Raw genomic sequence first — 25,177 nt, 5'->3', positions numbered from 1 at the left:
GTATTTATAATCAATTAACCTACCCCACTTCCAAAACCTTACGGAGCTGAGCTGAGCTGAGCTAAGCTAAGCTAAGCTAGCAAGCTGCGAGAGAGTCTGCAATGCTTCCCGCGTGACGTCATCACGTAGTAGGAGAACGGGCGAGGCTGCGCACTGCTTCACCATTATATTCCCACCACGCTTACATTCTAGAGAGATATAAATCTTGATATTTATAGTACGAATATTCCAAGTGGTTCATTCGTCCTCAGTTACCCTATTTGCTTCTACATCCAATAAATGCAAGCAGAATGAAAACCAAAGTATGTTACCCTATTTGCTTCTACATCCAATAAATGTAAGCGAAATGAAAACCAAAGCGTGTTACCCTATTGGCTTCTGGACCCAATAAATGCAAGCAGTATGAAAACCAAATTGTTTTACTGTACCTGTTTCTGGATGTTTATGGAAATTTTTAGTGTAATTATTGTTTTTATTTTATTATTTTTGTTATAGTCAGTGTTGCTTGTTTAACTTTATGCTAACGTGAAGTTCTTGGATATAATCATGACGAGAGTATTGTACGAAATGGAAATATAAAAATTGGAAATTTATCCTTTGAAGAGGTGGAAAAATTCAAATACCTGGGAGCAACAGTAACAAATATAAATGACACTCGGGAGGAAATTAAACACAGAATAAATATGGGAAATGCCTGTTATTATTCGGTTGAGAAGCTTTTATCATCCAGTCTGCTGTCAAAAAATCTGAAAGTTAGAATTTATAAAACAGTTATATTACCGGGTGTTCCTTATGGTTGTGAAACTTGGACTCTCACTTTGAGAGAGGAACATAGGTTAAGGGTGTTTGAGAATAAGGTGCTTAGGAAAGTATTTGGGGCTAAAAGGGATGAAGTTACAGGAGAATGGAGAAAGTTACACAATGCAGAACTGCACACATTGTATTCTTCACCTGACATAATTAGGAACATTAAATCCAGACGTTTCAGATGGGCAGGACATGTAGCACATATGGGCGAATCCGAAATGCATATAGAGTGTTAGTTGGGAGGCCGGAGGGAAAAAGACCTTTGGGGAGGCCGAGACGTAGGTGGGAAGATAATATTAAAATGGTTTTGAAGGACGTGGGATATGATGATAGAGATTGGCTTAATCTTGCTCAGGATAGGGACCTATGGTGGGCTTATGTGAGGGCGGCAATGAACCTCCGGGTTCCTTAAAAGCCAGTAAGTAAGTAAGTCAATAAATACGAGCACAATGAAAACTTAAGTGTGACTTCTATCTGATGAGGAAATAAAATCTTTAGCCTCATGCGGGGTTGCCAGATGTCCCGATTTGGTGGAACATGTCCCGATTTTGATATAAAAATCCGGAGTCCTGCTTTGATTTGAGGCGAGATGCAAAAAGCCCCTCCTTTAGAAAATTCACCATCACTTGTATAATTTTATCGTTGCCTAGAGTTGATGGTATTTTGGAACGTGGTCGGCTGCTATATGCACAATAGCACGTCACAAACTTGTACAGTAGAATCAGTTGGAATCAGTCTGTAACAAGTACTTCCCAAGTTTGTTTGTTCATGTGTGAGTGTTTCAATACATTAAATAAGTAAAACTAACATTTACTCTGTTTGTGTGTTTTAAGAAGCTTATTGTGTCTTAATGTGACCAAAATTATGTGTGTGTGGTTTCAGGTATACTCCAGGTAACTGCGGCAGCTTCACGGATCAGTCCACCTGCCTCAATACTCGTCCAGGAGTCAAATGTGTGTGGGACAAGCGAGAGATGAGGTGCCAGCCAATCACCGATCTACCTCGCATCTTCGTGATGACTGCCCCTGAGCCACAAGACATGCAAAGTGGAGAAGAGGAAATGTACAGGTATTCATATGAGCTGTCATAAGATGGATAACAACTTCCAGAGTTAAAGAAGGAATCTATTCTTCAAAGACAAGTCGTAGGACTGACAGGTCTATTCAGGTCTTGTGTGTATGTGTGTATGTGAGTGCAAGAGAGGAAATTTATGCCCTGGGTTATTCCATGTCAATTCAACCAGGCCATGTCACCCACTGACAGCGATTGTTACGGTATTTTGTCATGAGTTTTATGTGTATTAGTATAGAAATCTGGCAAAATTTTAGACTATTTGGTTGTTGCATTTGTGGGTTACATCCTACTGAAGTTCATGTGTTTGCATTCAGTAATTGTGACATCAATGAGTGCAGAGAGGAACAAAAGTAGACAAAAAGTGAAGGATGAAAGCTACTTTTGATTCGTGCTTTATTTTGTTCAGTATACATTGGAAACTTTCACAGTATGGTTTTCTGAAGTCAATATAATATATTTATTGAAATTTATTTCCAATTTACTTGAAAAATAAGCAAATGTATATTGTTATAAAAAATAATTTGCTGTATCTTCAAAATTGTGGATATTTTTTTACAGTTAGGTTTTGCACCAGATTTTGTTAGGGAAAAAATCTGTTTGGAGAAATGAGAGGTTCTTCAGAAAAAAAAAATGATTTCAATAAAATCTATACAAACCATGTAAAGCATCTGTAAAATTTCAAACTCCCTCTCAAAAACAAAGCAAAATAATACATGTCACCTAGTTAATGGTGTAGCACCTCATTTAGGCCTGCACAAAGAAATTAAAATTGTGTAGAACTCAGTGTAATTGAACATTGTGTTCTGTGTTTCCATATCATTTCAAGAGACTCAAAATTGCTTGGTGTTAAAGTGAGTGAAACATTTCAGGTGACAGACTATAGAGGGAGGAAGTGCAGATTTTAACAGCTTATTCCTTGGATAGAGTACAACAAGAAATTCTAATACCATATTAGTCCCAAATAAATATTTTTCTCCTAAAAAGATAGTTTTCCCCTAAATGTTAACACTGTTTTACTCAATAACGACTATCCATATGATCCTGATTTTTACTCGTTATATTTCGTACTGAAAGAAAAACCTATTTTCAGTAAACAATAAAACCCATGCGTGTTTCTGTTGTGACACGAGTACAGACTAGATACACCTTGTTCTCACAGAATGAGTTTAATTTGGCAATTGCACGTGTTTTCCAGTCGCTGTCCAGAAGAGAGTCGTTCATCCATTACTGCTTCCGTCATTACTTACTCGGCTCTATGTTCTGGATTCCCTGACTGTCTGTCCTGTGTCCATACGTCTTTCCAGTGTGTGTGGTGTGGTAGTGCCGGCTGTCACTACCAGCGCTGCCGAGACAATAACCTGAACAATGCGGCAGGTGTTGTGGGCAGGGAAGGTAAGTGGTCATATAACTGTGCTTTTCTCGAGAAGCATGTGCAGATTGCAAGGTATTTTGAAGTACAGAGACAGAAGTTATAGTACAGGTAACTAGAGTAGAAAGATTCTGTGAATGATTCTACATTTTTGCAGACTCTCAAGTAATTACTTACAAATGGCTTTTAAGGAACCCGGAATGGAAATAAAAAACACAGAATCAGAAGAAAGAACCTTCAAAATTAAATTTTGTGTGTGACAAGCAGTCTTCTAGTAAGATATTCTGTCAAATATTGTAATGTTTTGTTACATGTTTACACACAGTTTTAAACCGTGTGCACCGCGGTCGAAGTGGTAAAGAGGAGCAGAAGTGTGAAGCAAATGAGGGACCAGTGTGTCACCAGCTTCACAACTGCCAGTCTTGCAGCACTCACAACAACTGCCACTGGGACTATGAACAGCGCTGCAAGGCTGTTGGGAATGCTACTGAGCAGCAGGTATGAGTTGCAAGTCAGGATAAGGGTACTATTATACTTACAAGTATAAATTTAAAAGCCATAATGGATATCTGATAAGCTGTCTTATTATTTTATATCCTAGATCATATATGTAACAGATAGCTCATCCCTATGTTAAAATCGGCAGCACTTTGAAGAGAACAACCGCCAGGATCGCCACCTGTCCGCTGTAAATGAACATGAGATGGCAGTACACTCACTAATGCAATTCAAGTGGGAATTATGACGTGACTCCTTATGTAACAATTAGATGGCAGCGTAGTAAACCTGACAAAAGTTGTTACCGTCAAAGCCTATAAGGCCAAGCTATTTGAGTATATATGATCTAGGGTTATACACAAGGATCCATCTGTGCTTATCTATTTAGGAGCAGTTAACTAAAAGTTATGTGTACACATTTTTAATGAATGTTGAACGTTTTCGACTCAACTGAGTCATCTTCAGAAATTATGTATTCATTGGCATAGTTTCTGAAGATGACTCAATTGAGTCGAAAACGTTCAACATTCATTAAAAATGTGTACAAATAACTTTTAGTTAATTGTTCCTAAATAGATAAGCATAGACAGACCCTGGTATATAATTTACAAGTATAAAGTTTTGTTAGTATTGTCATCAGTATTGGAAACATAGTTACTGCTAACCTAATAGTTAGAATATCAACTTTCCTTGTTGGATTATCAGCTTGACATTCCAGCAAGAATAATAATAGATAAAGACTATTGATCAGGTTCTTTCGGGATGCTCTCGCACGATTGTACTACCACTGTTATATGCCCATAGAGTTGATCCAATTCAACACAAACTGACACTTACTGGTACATTGCTTTTAAATTAAAGTTCTTACATTCGTTAAATTTGTCCTATAATTGTTACGTTAACAATTTTTATTGGTTTACTGAGTTCTTAACAGCTTAAATTTCCACATTTAGTTAGCAGTATTATTTACAGAAGTAATGATTAGTATTGCATGTTATGAAAAGAGTTTCTTACAATAAAAGTAGAGAAATTGTGTACGTTTTGGGGATATACAGCTTATATTTTATGGTATTTTTTGTTGTGCAAGATGGAATTATTGAAATCATTACAGAAGACATATTTGACAATGTTTTATAACAAGTATTAATGCCACAACTCAATTTTGTCTTACTTTACTTCATTCTTCTTTTTCTGTTCTTCATTAACAGGCTAGACAAGAGATACAGGGTATTTGAACACCAATCTGTAGACATCAGTCTCAGTCTTACAGACTTCTTCAGGATTTCGTGAATTTCTGTAACACTGTCACAATACCTTCATTGTTCACTGATGTTCTCCATCTTCCACTCCATTTCTTGTTCATAGTTTGCGCTGTTTCATTTTGCTGAAATTTATCACATAGTGTTATAATTTGAATCATTTCAAGGCAAAAATTGAATAGCCGCCCAGAACAAGGTTGTAACCAGCAAATAAGAAATTCTTCAGAAATGGGGAAAAACACATTGTACACTCTTAGACAAAAAAAATGACCAGGCTCCAGATTCTATGTCCAATTCGGAAGACTTCAGGTACATTCGTCAGAGCATGATACATACGCGGATGAATTTCTTCTGTCGTAAATATTTCCGATACTCCACTGCCACCACTATATGATGATTATATAACATGCTTCTTAAAGAGTCATCGTCTCTCTCGCATAGCGTAGTCGGTAGCATTGTGGCCTTATATTCGAAAGGTTCCGAGTTCGAATCTCAGTCTATACTTTGTTTTTTTTTTTTCATTCTCATTTTTTACTTCTTGTATAATGATAATAACCAGTATTGTGAAATATTTAATAGAAAGTTAATATTTACAAAGGGCAAGTTAGATACATAATAGCAATCTTTTCCCTTGTATCTTGTATTTAAAGAGACTAATCGAAATCTTCTCGGATAGAAATAAACAACAATAAACCTTAAGTAAAAGAAGTCCTTCTCACATAGGAATAAACAGACATTATCCTTTTCTTTGTATTAAACAAAATAAAGAAATACATCTCGGAGACCAATAAACAAAAATCAAAATAGACAAAAAATTCAAGACTGGGTATGTAATCCCTCCACATCTATAACCACCTGCATTCTACGGGGTATGGATGTGATCAGGCATCTCAGGTACTGTTGACGTGAAGATACACGATCCCAAGCGTCCTCGATAATGTTCCAGAGTGTATCTTTTGTGATCGGCCGACGTGGTATTGTATTTATCATCGCGTTCACAGTTTTCTTCACCTCCGACCACACATTTTCTAGGACATTCAGATCTGGTGAACAGGGAGGCCATTCTATCAGTCTGATATATGGCCTCTCTGAAAACCATCTCATGACCTCGGCACATGTGTGAACACGATGATTAACCTGTTGAAATATGATCTCATCATCATCAGGATGTATCATCCGTACAGAGGGAAGCATAACATTTTCCAATAAGACCTTGTATTGTTCGGCATTAAGATTTCCGTCGAGCCGCCATAGAACACCCAGACCATCACTGGACATCCAGCCCCAATATGGAACATATATACGGCCACTGCGAAAGTGAGTTGCCACATGCGTAGGGTCGTATCGGGATCCCCGTGAACGGTAGACATTTGCCTCCCGTAATTGTCAGAGGAAAAAGTAACTTCATCTGAAAATATAACCTTATTCCAATCGAAATTAACATTTCCCTCTGAAAATGCAAGACGGAATAATCTATGGTCATTATTATTATTATTATTATTATTATTATTATTATTATTATTATAGAATGGATATTCTTGTAGATCAATTACCCCTTCTTGATAATGTTGAAGATGAATGGTTGAATGTGAAACAAATTTTAACACAAGCCGCCAAAGAAAGTTTGGGACAAAAAAAGGCGTGGTTTAGAAAGAAAGGCTTGCGACAGTGGGATGATGACATAAGCAAGATAATTGCAGATAAAAGACAAGCATTCAATAAGTACATCTCAACCAAGAAAGAAGAAGATCAAATTGATTATCGTAAGAAACGGGCAATCGCAAAGAGAGAAGTTCGAAAAAAACATAGACAGAATTGGATAAACTTTGTGGCATACTTAGAAAATGATATCACTCGGCCTCAACCACAGACTTATAAAATTCTTAAGAAATTAAATTGCGAAGTAAAAGATAATCTAAGAATAAATGTTATTTCTCAGGACAATTGGTTACAGTATTTTCAACAACTATGGTCTACATCAACACAATCTCTCACGCTTCCATTTTCAACTAATCCTTTATTGGAGTCAATTTCTATGGATGAACTACAAAGAGTCTTGGCTAAATTGAAAAACAATAAATCTCCAGGAGAAGATTTAATAAATAGTGAATTATTTAAATATGCTAGCCATAAATTTCTACAAAGATTTTTGAGATTTTAAAATTTGATTTGGGAGGGACAAGGATTTCCCGAAAGCTGGACTAAATCTATTGTAATTCCTATACATAAGAGAGGAGATTTGAAAATTACGGATAATTATAGAGGAATAAGTTTATTGAACGCAGGATATAAAATTTATGCAAATATTTTGAAAAACAAACTCAATAAGCATTATGACAATATTATCAGTGAGGAACAAAATGGTTTTCGTCGAGGAAGATCCTGTTGTGATGGATATTTCGCCTTGAAATTACTGGTTGAGAAACATAGAGAATTTAATTTAGAAACGCATATGGCATTCATTGACTTTAAAAAGGCTTTTGATAAAGTCAATCGGAATAAATTACTTCAGATTTTGGCAGCTGCTGCTGCTGCTGCCGCTGCTGCCGCTGCTGCTGCTAGTAACTGATCAATATTCCTTATGGAGAGGGGAGAAGATCCAAGAACTGAACATCTATTTTAATTCAACGGTAATTAGGAAGAAGTCTCCGATATTACTGAATGTTTTTGTTTAATTGTTCAACTAATCCAAACTCCTGTGCACGTTAATAAATGTATCATTTGTTTCTAGCTAGAGAAAAAATAAAACGAAACAAATATATATACCTACTTACACGAAGGCGGATACAAACCCGGGTTTTCTGCGTGGGAAGCCAGAGTTTTACCACGGAGCTATGACACATACACAGTTCAAACCGTTGTTTGCCGGTATAAGAGTATGTTCTTGGATCTCGCTGGTTTCGTCCTTACTACTCTGATTTTAGTCTTGTGTATCAGGCGCACAGCCGAACAGAACTTAGAAAAATTTACGCTTCAAGAATCCGGTCATTTTTTTTGTCTAAGAGTGTACCTTACATACTTTAAATTTTTTATAGCAAGGTTGACAGTCAGATATGCGTGCTGATTTTAATAAGAGTACAGGCATTACATATAGTGCATCATTAACAACCATTATTCACGAAAAAGTCTACTTATGAGAAGTGAGGGTTACAACCTTGTTCTGGGCGGCTATTCAATTGTTTCAGGGCCAGGCATCGAACCCAGGATCTTTGGCTGAGCATATCAATGCTCTACTGACTGAGCTACCCAGGAACTCTACCAGACTCCAGTTCAGTTATTCCCTTTTATATCCACATACCTCAAATGGGTTGACAAGACACCAGAGACCCAACATTGAGTGCACACTTTCTGTGTGGCTTAAATTTGTGGTTTTCTGCTAATGAACAATAATGTGTATTATACAAATTTGGCTTTCAGGTTCAGAGACCCAACATTGAGTGCACGCTTTCTGTAGGGGAGACTGTTGTACTTTTAAACACTTTTCACATTTTATTTTTTATTTTTTTATTTTGGGAAATGAAATTTTTTAAATGAAAAAATACTTGAGATAATTATTGAAGATTCCTTTAGAACTTCCTGTATGTATTTTCCTGTTTTACAGATCTATTAAGGATGGAAAAAATAAAATGAAGGGATATATAATGTGTTCAAAGGTACAGCAGGTTCATGTACCTTGGAACATACCCTCTTGTAAGTTGTAACACATGGAATATAGGTGGGAATATAGCTGTAAAAACTGACAATCATATTTAAAATGTATTTGCCATCATAAACCAGAGCAGGCTTCTCTGATTGAAATTTTATTTCCTGGAGGAGCAATAACTGCTTCAACAGCTTTCTTCAAGGCATCCGGATCAATTGGGGGCCTCTTAACTCCAGAGTTACTTCGTGACATGATCTGAAAATAAAAGAAAAACAAAAACCGATAGTATCATGTACTTTGGAACATGTTCCATGGTACAAGATGTTTTGTGTTCAAAGGTACAAGAGGGTGCACTTTTAAACAAATATGACTCCCAAAACTAGAGATTCGAATAAATCATGGGAATTAAATTATGTTATTACTTACCAGATGATAGGGAACATACCATACATGAAAGATATTAACAAATACAATCTGGTTTTGTGTTAGAAAACATATATCAATGAACGAAATGTTTACTTTCGGTACTAAAAAACTTTTTTTGTCCACGGAACTCACACTTTGCAATAAATCAAACTGAAACTAGACCAGAGCTACTTAGTGGCTTTCTCTACAGTCTATTTCAGTTTGAGTCCACTAGGTAGCAGCAAAAATAAAAAAATAAAAAAAATGTTACACTATGCTAAAAGTACAACAGTCTCCCCTATGACTTAAATTTATGGTTTTCTATTAACGAACAGTAACGTGTATCATACAAATGTGACTTTCATATTTGTATAATACACGTTACTGTTTGTTAACAGAAAACCATAAGCAGATTTGTATAATACACGTTACTGTTTGTTAACAGAAAACCACAAGCAGATTTGTATAATACACATAACTGTTTGTTAACAGAAAACCACAAGCAGATTTGTATAATACACGTTACTGTTCGTTAACAGAAAACCACAAGTTTAAGCCACACAAAGTGTGCACTCAATGTTGGGTCTCTGATGCCTTGTCAACCCATTTGAGGTATGTAGATATAAAAGGAAATAATTGAGCAGGAGTGTGATAGAGTTTCTGGGTAGCTCAGTCAGTAGAGTGTTGGAGTGCTCAGCCAACAGTCCCGGATTCGATGCTCGGCCCTGGAACAATTTTTCTCTTCAAATTATTCAAATCAGCTTTACAGGGAGCTATACCTGAAAGCCAGATTTGTATAATCTTATAATTGTTCCTGTGTTGGTGGAGATGTTTCAATGTCTTTGCACTTCAGTTCACATTCTCTTTTTTTTTTCTTAGTAATGCCTAAAAATCCATTTACTTTGATCAAATGATAATTGCAACTATGCCATTTACATTGTTGTTAGTGCCTTTGGATAGTGGAGTGTACTACTACCAAACTGTGAATGCACAGGTATTGCAGTGCCTCCTAGCATTCTTTCTGACTTCATTTTTATGTGTGATATTAACTTCAGAATGTGTGTACGTTTTATTGGGACACTCTACTTCAACCATTGTTGTGCATTGTTACGCTGCAGGAACCAACAGCTTGTACGAGTAGCTGTGCTGAATTCACATTGTGCCTGAACTGCACTGTGGAGGAGTGTATCTGGTGTCAGAATGAAGGTCGTTGTGTCGACAAGAATGCTTATACTGCTTCCTTCCCATATGGACAGTGCCGCGAGTGGACCACGCATCAGGCTCGATGTCGCTCCACTTCTGGTGAGATACGTAATCATTACCATATCAGTCTACTTTCATGAGGTCCTTACTGCATTCTGAGTATACTTCTGTCTTGTGTTTGTAACCAGTCTTCACTTTCGCCCAATGCGTTTTTCAAGTCTGTTATTTTTTAGAATTTCGTTAAGGTTTTGTAGGATTCTAATTTTTTGGTTTAATAATTGCATTGCAGGCAAGTCTGCTTGTAGTTTCTACCCAACCTGTGTTGAGTGTCGGGATGACCCGGCCTGTGGGTGGTGTGATGATGGCTCTGGGACAGGTCTCGGACAGTGCCTGCCTGGGGGAAATGCAGGTCCCAACCAGCCTAACCTCAGCTGTGCAGCAGGTCGCTGGTTCTTCACAGAGTGTCCCAGTGAGTATTTTTTTTTTTTTTGGTAAGATGTTTATTTTAAAGTTGCAGGTCTTATTTTGATCCTTGCCTTTTACGTTTTTGAGAAGTTCATAGCCTGACATAGAAATTAAACTAGGATTATTCTGAAACTATCTTTATTTCTCAACATAATCTCCCCCCGGGGATTCACACACTTGGTCCACCAGTGCTGCAATGCTGCTATATCACACAGATTGCTCGAGGTCTGCGAAAAAAGCCTTCTGCTTCTGCGATAGCCTCTTCATTTGACGAAAATTTCTTCCCGGCCAAGTGAGTTTTGAGCTTTGGGAAAAGAAAGAAGTCTGAGGGTGCGAGATCCCGTGATAAGGATGGGGAAGCAGCAACAATTCGAACTGTAGTTCATATAGTTTAGCAACGTGATTGCAGACATGTGAGCAGGTGCATTGTAGTGATGAAACGACACTTTCTTGTTGGTCATACCCTGCCTCTTCTCGCGATTTTTCACTTTCAGAAGTTGCTGCAGGAGATTTTAATAATATTCTCCAGTTATTGTTCTCTCCTTTGCTAGATAGTCAATCATGCTTATCCTCTTAGAATCCAAAAACTCGGATGTCATGACTTTCCTAGCCGATTGAACAGCTTTTACTTTTTAGGTGGAGAATCACTTTGCTTCCATTGTTTCGACTGCTGTTTTGTCTCTGGTATGTAGTAGTGGATCCATGTTTCATCAAAAAATCTGGCATATTTTTCTCGAATAGAGTCAGACAATCCCTCGAAATTTGACATCAGACTTGTTTTGTTCTAATGTTAACAAACACAAAACCCACCGTACGGATTTCGGGTGAATGGTTTCAGTCTAAATTTAAATAGAACTCAAAATATAATATTTTCATTGAAAAATACATCAAATGCCGAAGCTCAGTCACAGGTAAAATTGTTAGGACTTGTATTAGATTCTAAACTAGCATGGGATGAACATATTGTTATGTTAAGTATTAAGCTATCAAGAGTAATTTACTTATTAAGACATTTAAAATATTTAATACCAAAATTCTACCTCATAAATTCTTATTACGCCTTTTTCAATAGTATATTATCATATGGTATATATATTTGGAGAAATAGCAGTAGCATATCCAAGATTCTCATTCTAAAAAAAAGAAAGCTATACACATTTTAACAGTGTCTGCATATGACGTTCATTGTAGACCACTATTTATTGAAGAAAAAATTTTAACTGTCATAAATTCATATATATATTCCAATGTCTAATGAAAATGAAGAAAAACCTTAATACTTATCACCCTAAAACAGAAGTTCATCACTATAATACAAGGTACAATTATTGTCTTTCAGAACCTAGAGTTAGATTAAGTAAGTCCAAAAGATGGTTCAGTTCTATTGCTGTAACATTGTTTAAAAAGTTACCACAAAAGGTGCATGATGCAAGTTATATACAATTTAAATCTGTTCTGTATAATTGGTTAATCAACCATCCATTCTATAGTATTAGTGAATTTCTTGACTCCGTTGTAAATATATTCTAAATTTATAAGCTGCATTGCTCTTCATTGTTACGATTATTATTAGTATTGGTTATTGTTATTATTATTACCAGTATTGTATTTCATTTGTATTGTTGTATTCATCTGTTTTTATATTTTATGTCAAATATTATTTTATTTTATGTCTTTTGCAACAAACTGTTGCTCATGATATTAGTAAACGATTGATTGATCGATTGATTGGTTCAAATCCTGGTTGATTCATCATGTATTTATTAACTTCTGTTGTGCAAACCCTTGATCAAGGTAACACAGGAGTTTTCTCTTGGTATACCGGTTCCTCTCTGACATCCCAACAATTTACCATTTTTGTCATTTATTTATTCATTCATGAGTGTAATGTGTATCCACTGCACTCTGAATAGTCTCTGATGAACTAAATGATTTACTCTTCTCGGCATCTATGAGTACGCTTGTAGAGTATGGAGGAAATAATGACAAATTATGGGCTTTGCCATTGGGAGGGGTAACAATGTCAGAATTGCCATGCTCAGTCTTAATTAAATATCATTACCAAATCTCAGTCTTGAAGTAATGTGTTTCTTTCTATTTTCATTTACTGCCACAGGTCTACACATTTCTTTATGCTCAACCATGCCGAAATGTAGTAATTATACACCTGGTAGCAGCCCTTTAATGGACCTCATTAAAGTACATCTATTCATTAAAGTTCAGGTTTTCCACCAATCAGGAAGCACCATTGTAGCAATATGAAAGCGCAAGTATCGATTATTCTCAGATATGCAATCGAAAGACAACTAGTGAAACGTCATGGAGGCTGGAAATCCAATACTGTCGCAGAAGGTTATGTTCTGTTACTATAATAATTAGTGTTAATTGTAAATAATACTCAAATAAATTCAATTTGTCATCTCGTTTTTCAATGTCTAAATCAATTTCCAGGTTATATCAAGATTAATGTTCATTTTACTCTCTAGATTATATCAAGGTCAATGTCGACATCTGTTCCTCGGAAAAAATCAATACTTTCGCGTCTGCGCACATCTCACAATTTACGAGATATTGCACAAGGTCACTTCCGCTCCCCAGTCAGATAAGAATAATATGAATACTTATGAATAATTTTAAGTTAGAAATATGGTCGAGCATAAAAAGTCGTATGAAACTTGCCTATAATGGTAATTAAGACGCTCGTATGAAAGTTATGAAACTTGCTTGCGCTTGTTTCATAAACATACTCGCGTCTTAATTACTACCATTATAGGCTCGTTGCATAATGTACTATTCTGTGATAAGTTTAATAATGTTTGTAAGATTTAATATTTGTCACACATTTGATGGGATCCACTGCAAAATCTTTATTGAATTATTCCCCACACTTTAATATTTTACCTGGGTGAAGTCGGCGTAACAAGAGCTGCAGAATACTGCAGTGAGGATATTCTTAATGTTTGCAGCGTGCCAATGCAATGGACACAGCACGTGTGCCGTCAACAGCAGTGTGTGTAATCAACCATGTGCCAACCTCACTCAGGGACCCCATTGTGAGCACTGTGTCCTCGGTTACTATGGAAACCCTGTCAATGGTGGAAAATGCATTCGTAAGTAAACATGGCATTAAGGGGAGAGGATGGTATTTTTTGGTGAAAAATGAGTAAATTAAAAAAAAAAAAAATTTTTCTTTAAAATACTCTATGATATGTGTGGAATGCATAACATAACATTTTGTGGGTATTTGTGCCCTTATTGGATGTTGAGTCGCCATTTTTAAACTTCCTGCGTTATGGATTTTTAAATCACTCACCCACTTTTATTGTTGTTTCCGGTAAATTAAATTAAAAAAAAAATTGTTTTTCTTTAAAATACTCTTTATATGTTTGGAATGCATTAAATAACATTTTGTGGGTATTTGTGCCCTTATCGGATATTGAAACGTCATTTTTAAACTTACTGCGCTATGTATTTTTAAATCACACTCCCACTTTTATCGGTTTCCAGTAACTTCATTTGTTTTTTGCTACATTGCCGGACAAAAATGGATATAATTCCTGAACTATTAAAGATACGTGCATGAAATTTAGAACACACATTCTTTAGACTATTAGGAAACGTTTCTCTGTAACAGAATTTTGTTAATTGATTTAATTTAAAAAATACGTCCGTTTGTTTGCAAGAAAGGAAATCAGAAAATTGTTATTAAATTTTAGTTGTTTATTTTACAAATGTAGGGACTAATATCAAAATTCAGTTACAGACAGTTTCTAGAATATGCTTTTTCAAATACATTGCAAAAAAGAGTTTGAATCTATCTTTAAAAATTGTTTAGATATATCAGTTTTAGTACAATCCTGCATTGGGTATATTTTTTTTCAAATTTGGGCCCCCAAATATTTTTTTTTTTTCAAAATATTTATATTTGGTTGAGTTCCTACATACAAAAAATTAATATTTTACACCAAATAGGAAAAATGTTTGAAAAAATACCATCCTCTCCCCTTAAATGTCAATGCAATTACATTGTGCATATAACAGCAAATTTCACTGCAGTAAAATTGTCACTCTATTTTGCATTATACCTGAAGACTCAGACAATAGCATGAAATCTAGGAATTCGCGTAATTTTTTGCTCCGTTGAATTTTTACCATATGAATTCCATGTAGATGGTGTTTTGGACAGATAATACAGAACAGCAGCTTTCTGTTACTGTCTGTATCCGTGATAATGATGTTTATGGATTATGAAAAAATGGTATAATTATGGCAGAGGAAATGAGAGTACCCCAAGAAAACTTTTCCTAACACTTTCTTCATGACAAATTACTCGGTTGATTGAAACTTGAACCTGGGTATCTATTACATTAAGTTATGCAGATGTTAAAATGAATTTTCTATAAATAAATAAATTTCATTCGATTTATTGTTTAAATGTGTTTCTTGCAGCTTGTGAGTGCAACGACCAGGGTACTGAGTGCCATCCAGACACTGGAAAGTGCTTTTGCACCACGAAGGGCATCACAGGTGATCACTGTGAGCGTTGTGACACACAGAATCACTATCATGGTGACCCAACAAACAAGGGTTCTTGTTTCTGTAAGTAATTTTTATTTCTGAAGAATGTGTAACCCGTGTTGTTGTACAAGACCATGTAATAAGACTTGAAGTAGGACACACAAGGTCACACCACTTGGGTTGCATATTATGAACACTAAATTTTAATGTCTTTAAAATGAAATCATATTGTCTGGGTACAATTGGCCACCATTTTTGGTTCATTCTAGGCAGTGCTGTCATGGTAATTCTTTTCTTGGCCATACGCCCCACCCCTTGTTTTCTCCCTTGAAATATATTTTACTCTCCTCCCTCTATCTCTCCGACTGTCATTTAATGATTTTTTTAATATTAAAGAAGAAGTAAAGAAATTGTTTTGCTTTACATTTTAATTGTACAACAAGTTTGCTTTAAAGAATACCGTAGATGCACACTTGTCTCGATGAATCTTGGAGTGTGTATTTGCAGCACTTCTTGTTTTTCAATCATTATCTATATAATTCGAACTGGTAATAGAAATTACGGGAAAACGGCTCAATGGATTTTAATAAAGGACCCCTCATTTTGAAGCTTGGTACCCAAAGTTTTTCAGAAAAATAGTAATGTTCAGTGAAATGTCAATTTTCCTACATCTTTTCCTATTTTCCAAAATCCATCTGTCGTCAGTTATGAGACTTTTCAGAATAAAACAAAACACACACTACAGTAAACAATATTACACGAAGGCCATGATCTGCAAGATTGCTGACATATTTAGAGCTTAAATTTAATTGGTTATTAAAAATTTCAAGAGTTATTAAAATTATTTACAGGTCTGATTCTGTGATATGTAATTTTCTGAGTACAGCTGTGTATTGGATATTAAAAACTACAAAACTTGAGGTGGTTTGATGACATTATTACCATTAGAAATGAAATATTATTGTAGTTAATGCCGTGATGTGACTATTTTTCATTAATTATACATATTAATGCTATATTGATGATATGAAAGTGAAACGTTTTGGGGTATATAAGTAGATGTAGAGAATATCATAAATTAAATCTTCATTTCTATAGTTTACTGAGTGGCGGCTATATAGTATACATAGTATATGTTACTGAAAACTGTAAAACTTACCTAAGATAATAATATTGTTATTAAAAATCAAAATATTTTTATAGTTATTAATCAAGTGGGATTGGGTCTTTTTCATATATTTAATGGCGGTGTGGTGGAGATATTTTTGTGCGTGATTCTCTTCAGTATTGGCTCGAGAGAGCGCAAAAATTAGAGTTTCTATGGAAAGAACAAAAGGTATTACTTACTAATAAAATAAGAAGCCTTCAAGATTTTGTAGTCTCCCGATCATTTCAGCAAGATCTTAGCAGGATAAAATTATTTTACCCTTACAAATTTCAAGGTAGTTCACGAAACATACAGCAGCTATGCCATGATGCTATGTCTATTGTTCGAAAGCATAGCAAACCTGACTTTTTTTTAACTTTCACCTACAATCCACAATGACCTGAAATAGCTATTGCTTTACTCCCACATAAAAAGCCACTGATCTTCCTGACATTGTTACTTGCGTTTTTGCCTTGAAACTCAAAAACTGAAGATGTATAGGCTCAAGAAAAAGTATCTGGCATAAAAAACCACCCAGAGAGAGTACGTTTCATTATTATGGAAGCAAATAACTTTTAAAATGTCTGTGTATTCTTCATTGAAAATAAATCTGCAAAATGTTTATTTGAACGTCTAATGAACTTAGTTTGCAGCATTTGCTGCACAAGCCACTAATTTTATATAATTCTGGATTCCAGTGCTGCAGAGGTGGACAATTGTTGTTTACTGACATCAAACAAAATACATTAGCAACAGCAAGAGATGATCTAAGATCTGTACAGATTCCACGTACAAAACTTAGCCACCCATATGCCGTATGGCTCCATACAGACAAAATTTTCTTTTCCCCATATGATTAATTAAAAAAAATTGTCATGGCAATGCTGCAGTGTGTATGGATTGAATTAGATTACAAGATAGAATGATGCTTTATCATGAAGGGCAGCCATATTGAGTATTTGTGAGGCATGTTACAAAATTTAAAACTTTCCTCTTTACATTACCATTCACTATTTTACCCTATCCTTAATTGTTTATATGCAAAATTCCGGAGTAAACTTAACTCACAAGATATAATATATGTAAATTGTATCAAGAATTTGTTTAATTTCCCTTTGAAAGCCCTCCCTCCCCCTTTCACTGAAAGTTCCACATATAAACTTCGGGCTTGTGTCTAAAAAATTGCCTCTAATTTTTCCAGATGATCTGACGATAGACTACCAATTCACATTCAACTTGTCCAAGAAAGAAGATCGTCACTACACTCAGATAAACTTCAAGAACAGCCCTCCCAAACCTGATGTGGATGCTGATTTTAGCATCACTTGTTCTGTTATGGCAAAGATGAACGTCACCATGAAAGCTGGTAATGATTTTTTGCTTCCCATTCTATGTTCTTGCTTTTGAAATGTGGAGATAAAAGATTTCCGGGAAATTGTGGTTATATGTCTATCTACGATAATGTGGATGAATCATCTAAAATTTTAATTAAGATTTTCTTAATTGTCGAATGGTTACTGTATCCGATATAGACCTGAAATTCGTGTGTTTAAACGCAGTTGAAGGCAATAAAATTTCTTAATATCACTTCTTTGGTAGGGAAGTTAAATTGAACTTCGTTATTCATTTATAAAACATGGAAGAACCCTGTTCGTGAATAAGAGGACTTCAGGCTGTCTCTCACCCACGCCAAAATTAAGCTATGCAATTATTATACCTACTTGTCTGTTGTTCTGTCATTGAGGATATTGAATTCTGTCTTAACAAAATAATAAAAATCTTCCAGGTTAGTACTGTTTGAGGAAGTTCACATTTGACCATATCTGCAGGTATTGGAAAACAATACAATTTTAGCCCACAGGATATACACTATAATGAGCGATTTTACCTCATTTCATTATTTTCTTTATTCTGAGAAACACATTTTTTATTCTAAGAAAATAAACAGGGAAATAACATTGCACATTATTAGGTTCATGCATAAATTCGTATAATTATTTTATTAAATTCAAAATTATTTATCTTACATAAACTAATCAATCATATATTCTCCTACATTGTTTATGACTGACTCCTAGTAGTCTGGCAGTTTTTCGAAGAAATCTGGTAGTTTGAAGTTCCAGAAATTGTCAAGCCAATTTTGAAGGACAGCTAAACTATTTCCAACTAAAGATTGAAGTAGACGTAAACAAAACCGAAATGTATTACCCCGCAATCGCAAGCTAGCTACCAAAACAGCCACCAGGGCGCATTATTTTCAGCAAGTGGAGCACGCAGGGCAGCCACCGTCTGATATATTGCAGACATTTCAACACATTCATTGAACTAACCAGTAAAATGCTCACAGAGGGTTAATATTTATTATATCTCTACTGGGAATAGTGGGTTTTCTTTTTCTGTAGATTCGTAATTGAATGTTATTCTTTGAAGAGTGGAGAATTTCTTTAATTCTACAGAAATTTATTTGAGGTTGGCAACACTGAATCTCGCACTGTGTTATACCAGCTGTGCTGATGTGCTCTGTGAAGCTGCAAGTCACCTTGGGAGGGATTTAATGCCTATTACGCATGCGCGTTGTCATAATACACGTTACAATGATTTAACATGCAATGTCTGAAACTACTAATATAAATATGTTGTTCTTATAAGCATGTTTAATTCATTCGTATTTCATGTATATTATACATTTTATTATTTTACAAGGAACTATTTTAATGTGAGGAAGAAGATGACAAGCATGAGTTTGGAGACGTTGTGCGTCCAATAGCCAATCAGGAACCATTATGCCACGTGCATTTATTTATATTTACTTCAATCTTTAGCTGGAAAGAGAGTAGAATATTCCCCAGAGATTGTTGAATAGAGAGCACAGTTCACTGTTTTAATGTTTGTGTTTGTTTATATTTCTAGCCAACAGTGCAGAGAGGGCAATCTTCACAAACCATAACTGCACATCTTTTCGAACACGGTTCAACAAGGCAGAACACATCTTTGGTATTGAGGACAATGTCACCTTGACGACTTTCTATGTGTATGTCTATGACTTCCGCCCACCGCTGTGGATCCAGATTTCATTTTCACAGTATCCAAAGCTGAATCTACAGCAGTTCTTCATCACTTTCTCAACGTGAGTCCCTTCAAACACATGCTTGTTATAGATAAACACTGCATGGTTTCATTTTAAATACGCAAATAGTGCACAGCAGCTATGTAATAAGGTGCAGCTTTAATTTATATGGAAACCACAATTTTTTTTTCAAATTTCGCCTAGGATATGGATGTTGCTGTTGTCAGTATCGTGTCCTACTGACCCTAAATTTCATCATGTGCCTGTCTAGAAATGTGTCAGGTCTCTAGAAAGTCACAAGTAAATTTCAGTTATTGGTAATTTATTTAATAAATTAAAATGTCGATGTAAAATCACTTTCATAATAAAAAAAGAATAAATAAATTCAAGTCGATTCGGTATCATATCAACATATAATCCAACTGAGACATTTTACTCAAGGTCTGTACATTCCATGAAAAGACAGTTCATTAAAAATAAAAATTTATGGCAATAAATTGTTATGCAAAATCATCTAACAATGTGGGAACAAATTAATGTCAACAACTATTCAATTTATTATTTAGTATTAACCTATTCCTGATGGATAACTTTTAACTTTAACTTTATTTCGGAATATGTATTCCGAATGTATTCCGAACTGATACAGTGTTAAAAGTTGTGTAATCAAGATGTATTAACTTCATTGTAATGCAAAGCACGAAAAATGCATTAGTTGTCTAAAATAACCATAATTCTTGAGTGAATCACTAGGTAGTAATCAGACTTGCCATAATATAATTAAACTTATGTGATTTAATTATTATGAACTCCATTACATTAATTTCTTTCTGTCCTGTTGTAATTTTCCAAAAAATCTTCCACACAGAGTCCAGTCCTGTGTTACAGATTTAATACCAAATAATAAATAAAGAATGTACAAATAGTCTTAAAATCTTTTTAAGAAACATATTATTGCTTAAAAATTTTTAAAATACAGTAAAACCCTGATAAGATGCTGTTCAAGGGTCCGGGTGTAAACCGCGTATTAACCGGGACCGCGTATTAGGCGGATATACTAATTTTGACTTATATACAGTATCTATTAGCATTTTTCTTTATTGAAATACATGATTCATGAAAGTTAATACAGTATTACTCCATTATGTAATTACTGTACTGTATGTCAAAGACATTTACAATATGTACTTTACTTAATTCTTTCGGAAAAAAAGTCATTTATAGTTGTTTGCCGTGTGCATGTTCTCCAAGTCCTCATGTTTACCACACTTCAGTTTCTGCGATTACATCCTCCTGACGACGTCGCAACTGTAGTGATTGAGTCGCGACTTTTTATTATCATTCTTAATATAGATGATGGGATTCCTAATGCATCAGAGAGTTGTTTCTGAGTAAGAGTACTGTTCTCATCGTACTTTCGTAAGATTTCCAATTTTTCCGACACAGAAAGCGCTTTTTGTTTAACACTCATTGTAATCACATTCACAGACACTTCAATACACTAAAGGACAACAAACTGCCCAGCAAAAATTTCCAGAATTTTATTACGGTCGAGTGAGGAATGCTGTTTGAGAGAGAGGATTAGCAAGAGGGTGAGGTATTGTAACTGTATGTAGGCTTTAACCACGCAGGTAAGGAGTCGAATAAGAGAGCATAACAAGAGGGTGGGGTATACTAAGGTATGAAGTATGAAGGTTTAAATGCGCAGGTAAAGGGTCAAATACCATTACTTTCAGATTAATGGCACCAGTGAGTTCAATGACCAAGATGTTTCATTCCTGTTCAGTACATTGCTGAAAATTACATCGAAAATATTCCACAAAAACAGTGTATTATGTGGGACTTGAGCACAACAAACGGGGTATTTTATAAAGGTGTTATATATGAAATGTGCAGGTACCGGACAAAAAAAGCGTATTACACGGGATAGCGTAATAAGCTAGGTTTTACTGTAAGTTATTACAAGAAAAATATCGTAAAATTTTTATTTAATAGTTTAGTCATGTTTTTGTAATAGTTGTTAATATTAAGCACAAATAGGCTATCGGTAGCTCCTGTGTTAGTTTTCATTACCTTATGTGTGTTATTTAATTTCAGAAGTTCTTTTAATTGGCTGCTTGCTTATAATGTTCACTTTCTCTGCAGCTGCTTCCTTCTGTTACTTCTGGTGGCTGCCATCCTCTGGAAGATAAAGCAGAAATATGATATGTACAGACGGCGGCAAGTAAGTAGAACTTGCATACAAGCTTAAGCATAATTATTAGCATGGGTGTATTGTTCACTTAGTAAATCTTTTGTCTTTCTCCCCATTTCGTGTGAGATAATTGTCCCAAAAACATCGAAAAAAAATTATTTCTGTGCCTTTTCATAGAAGACACTAAAGAGTCTTTGCACAGGGAGGTGTAAAAGTTGTCCTTTTTACAGAGCACAGAGCCTGAAGAGAAACTGGGGGGTCTAAATGCTTTGCTTTTGTTACTTCTACAATGGGGAAAGAAGTGATTAGGATCATGTTCCAGTTGCATTAATCTTGTGTGTTTCATTGTTGAAAAGTTATTTGATCATCCGTCTTATGTAGATGAACTCCCTTAAGGCGCGTCTCCACTATTAAACATTTAACAACAACATGTTAAATGTAACATGTTGAATTTAACATGTATATGGACATTTCAAGTCTCAATTGACTTAACATGTTAACTGAGTATGTTGAATTTAACACTTTTAACATGTTGGCGTGTTTTCCAGCAGAAATGGAAAACATGTCAAGTCAGTTCATTTGCTCGTGCAGTGTCGGTACAGTTCGGCAAAGTTTGTACAGTTTCCATAGCAACAACTATAAGTTCCGATTTTGTGGCATGTATCTTGATCATTTTTATACTATCATTGGTCCTTGGTGTTGGCTGTAAGTTGTTCGAAGTAATGGAGTGGATGAAAGAAAATACATTAGAATAAAATTAATTCACTGATGGAAAGGCCTTGTTTGTGGGATGTGTCTGCAAAAGAATACACGAGTAAAACTAAGAACGCAGACTGTTTTAGAGAACTGGAATTATTATTTAATTGTTCTCGAGAATACAATAGAGAGTTTTTGCACTCTCGTTGTACGCTAAATGTTAATGCTATGTTGACGTCAGTAATGGTCGTATTTGGTGATGTATGTTAACGTTCGTAAAACTTTGGAAAGAATAATTATACGATATTACCCACTCCTTTAACATCTATCATGTCGTAGGTCCTATGATAATCGCGCTGCAATTTTTTTAATTGAGATGAAATGGCTGCTCTTAAATTGTGTATTTCTTTGATGTAACAGGAAGTATTTTTGCAGCACTATATTCAAATCGTGTACTGACATTCTCAGCAAGTTTTTGAATCCAAATCGATACTATATTCAATTTTAAGCTCGTTTAGAATGTATCCTGCATAATGTCTTTTACTAAGATATTGTTGCCGCATCCACATTCTCATTTTCTTCCTTTTCAAAGCCTTGTAACAAGCAACAGAGGCAATTACAAAAGTCAGATCTTCATCTGAGTCCATTGTCCAAGGTTTGAAAATAAAACACTATCTATATTAAAATCTCATAGACTGTTTATGGTGGACTACGCAAAGAAAGTCAAGTTTAACATGTTTAACAGTGTGGACAAAGTGTTAAATGAAATTAGCATTAACATGTTCAATCAACATGTTGGGGTGTTAACAGTAACAATTTAACATTTAACATGTTGTTGTTAAATATTTAATAGTGGAGACGCGACTTTACACACTGCATACAGTTTACTTTAAAAGCTTATCCATCGTAATTGCTGTATTAAGAGTGTTGAAATTGTTATTGAATATCAGAATGTACTGGTAATGATTAGCTAGATGAAAGCAAGATTCTGTATGGGACAGATTTACAAAATTTACTGTATCGATGTTGACTACAATAATAGTACATAAAAAAGAGCGTAAAAAAACGTGAAGGCTATGTTAAAAGGTTAAATTTAATTACCTTTCGTGGCACATTCTGTTTCTTTTCCAGCTTCCTGTTGTCTCTGTTGCTTTCTGGATCTATCCAGTAGGACAAGACAAGCATGTGTATTAAATTCGCTCATGTTTTACTGTGATTTGCAATGAAAAACACAACTTTGTTTTCACAACAGGACTGTATTTAAACTACAACAGAAAGCATGATCCCATATTGGCACGTGACCGCAACCTCATCACCGATTGGCTCTTTTGTTGATAGAGAATTTTGAATCTAACAATTTTGTAAGTTTTACGTTCTGTAGGGGATTTTAAAACTAAAGTCATTTTTCATCGCTCTATTTCAGCCCAATTGAGTTGGCTTTCAACCTTAATATTTATACCGATATTAATCTCTTTCTATTATCTAATATTATTTGAAATATATTAACATTTTATGTATTTTAGCTTAATTCTGCTACACAGTTTATTTCAGTGTTTAATTAATAGTTCATAGTATTTTGTTGTTTAATTCGTAAATAACTCTTGTATACATGTAACTCTCATCTAAATCAAATTGTTGAATTCTTTGTAAGTTCATGCATATGTATATATACTCTTTGCTGGTTGAGTGGAAGAGAAGGCCTTATGGCCTTAACTCTGCCAGCTAAAATAAATCATTATTATTATTATTATTATTATTATTATTATTATTATTATTATTATTATTATTATTATTATACAGATTCAAATGGTATAAAAACATGAAAATGTGCAAAAATTGCGTTTAGAGGGTTTTGAATCTAGACGACTTATATATTCGTATTATACAGTTTGTCCACATCGAGGTGTATTTCGTCTTCTTCATCTTCGACTCTTTGTTATTTGAGATTTAATCTTGGCCTTCTTTATGACAGTCATGAAATCACTTTTATCTTGAACTCTATTCCTCTTTCTCTTTGTCCCAATTGCCTATATGTCTAACTGGACATCGAACCATCTAATAGTCACCAGATCTGAAAATGAATTGGATAGAGAAAATGGGTTTCATCTTAAGCCTCTCAGACCAGCATTCAATGTGGTCGTGAACATCACAGAAAAAAAAAAATTGTAGCTGACTGACCATCTTCATCTGGTTTCGCACAACTCATATCCCTCCCTGTGCCGTATTTGTTATTGGAGTGAAATTAAATGGTATGAAATGAGGGAAGAGATAAGAGTGTCGGTAGAATGAAGTAAAGTTGTAAGTTGGTGCTACAATTCTGATCTCAGAGGAGGGCTGTTTAGACAATATAATTTTGGTCGTCCAGTTTTACTTTTCCTTATGATTTGAGGTAAGTTACAAACTTGGAGAGTTCTACTACAAGCCACATTAAAGTACACTTGTTCAACTAACCATGCCATTCAAGAATGTCATAAGAACTATGTGGAAACACTGTATGATTATAGAAATTGCTTACGTAGCTTAGCTCACTCTCTTCATTATACAAGTCTGTTATTGCGCAGTAATATTATAGTGTCGCTTGAACATATTACTCAACGTATTGAAAACAGATGTTGTAGTAATATGAATACACATTGTTTGTGCTTATAAAGTGTCTTTACTCTTTGTTCAGCGCTTATTTGTGGAGATGGAACAAATGGCCAGTCGACCATTCTCGCAGGTTCTGGTAGAGATAGAATTGCGGGAAAAGGCTGATCTTTGTTCGAATGCAAATCCAGCAACTCTCAGGAAAAGGAAAAAGGTAATTAGTTTGTTTGAAATATGGAGTGAAGG

At 35.0% G+C, this 25,177-nt stretch overlaps 1 protein-coding gene across 2 annotated transcripts in view; it reads left to right on the top strand.

The window, feature by feature from the left end:
* Positions 1 to 25,177, top strand: part of dsd (attractin-like protein dsd) — an 80,242-nt gene that overhangs the window by 40,321 nt on the left and 14,744 nt on the right. For both annotated transcript variants that reach the window (XM_069834167.1, XM_069834166.1), the window contains exons 10-20: positions 1,690 to 1,875; positions 3,077 to 3,273; positions 3,576 to 3,748; positions 10,174 to 10,357; positions 10,548 to 10,727; positions 13,690 to 13,833; positions 15,173 to 15,322; positions 17,590 to 17,754; positions 19,299 to 19,515; positions 21,601 to 21,679; positions 25,017 to 25,145. In XM_069834167.1, the coding sequence (XP_069690268.1) occupies positions 1,690 to 1,875; positions 3,077 to 3,273; positions 3,576 to 3,748; positions 10,174 to 10,357; positions 10,548 to 10,727; positions 13,690 to 13,833; positions 15,173 to 15,322; positions 17,590 to 17,754; positions 19,299 to 19,515; positions 21,601 to 21,679; positions 25,017 to 25,145 (1,804 nt within the window). The remainder of the gene's footprint in view (positions 1 to 1,689; positions 1,876 to 3,076; positions 3,274 to 3,575; positions 3,749 to 10,173; positions 10,358 to 10,547; positions 10,728 to 13,689; positions 13,834 to 15,172; positions 15,323 to 17,589; positions 17,755 to 19,298; positions 19,516 to 21,600; positions 21,680 to 25,016; positions 25,146 to 25,177) is intronic.

This window comes from Periplaneta americana, chromosome 1 (genome assembly GCF_040183065.1).
Source record: "Periplaneta americana isolate PAMFEO1 chromosome 1, P.americana_PAMFEO1_priV1, whole genome shotgun sequence".
NCBI classification, from domain to species: domain Eukaryota; kingdom Metazoa; phylum Arthropoda; class Insecta; order Blattodea; family Blattidae; genus Periplaneta; species Periplaneta americana.
This window is presented reverse-complemented; position numbering and strand designations above follow the sequence as displayed.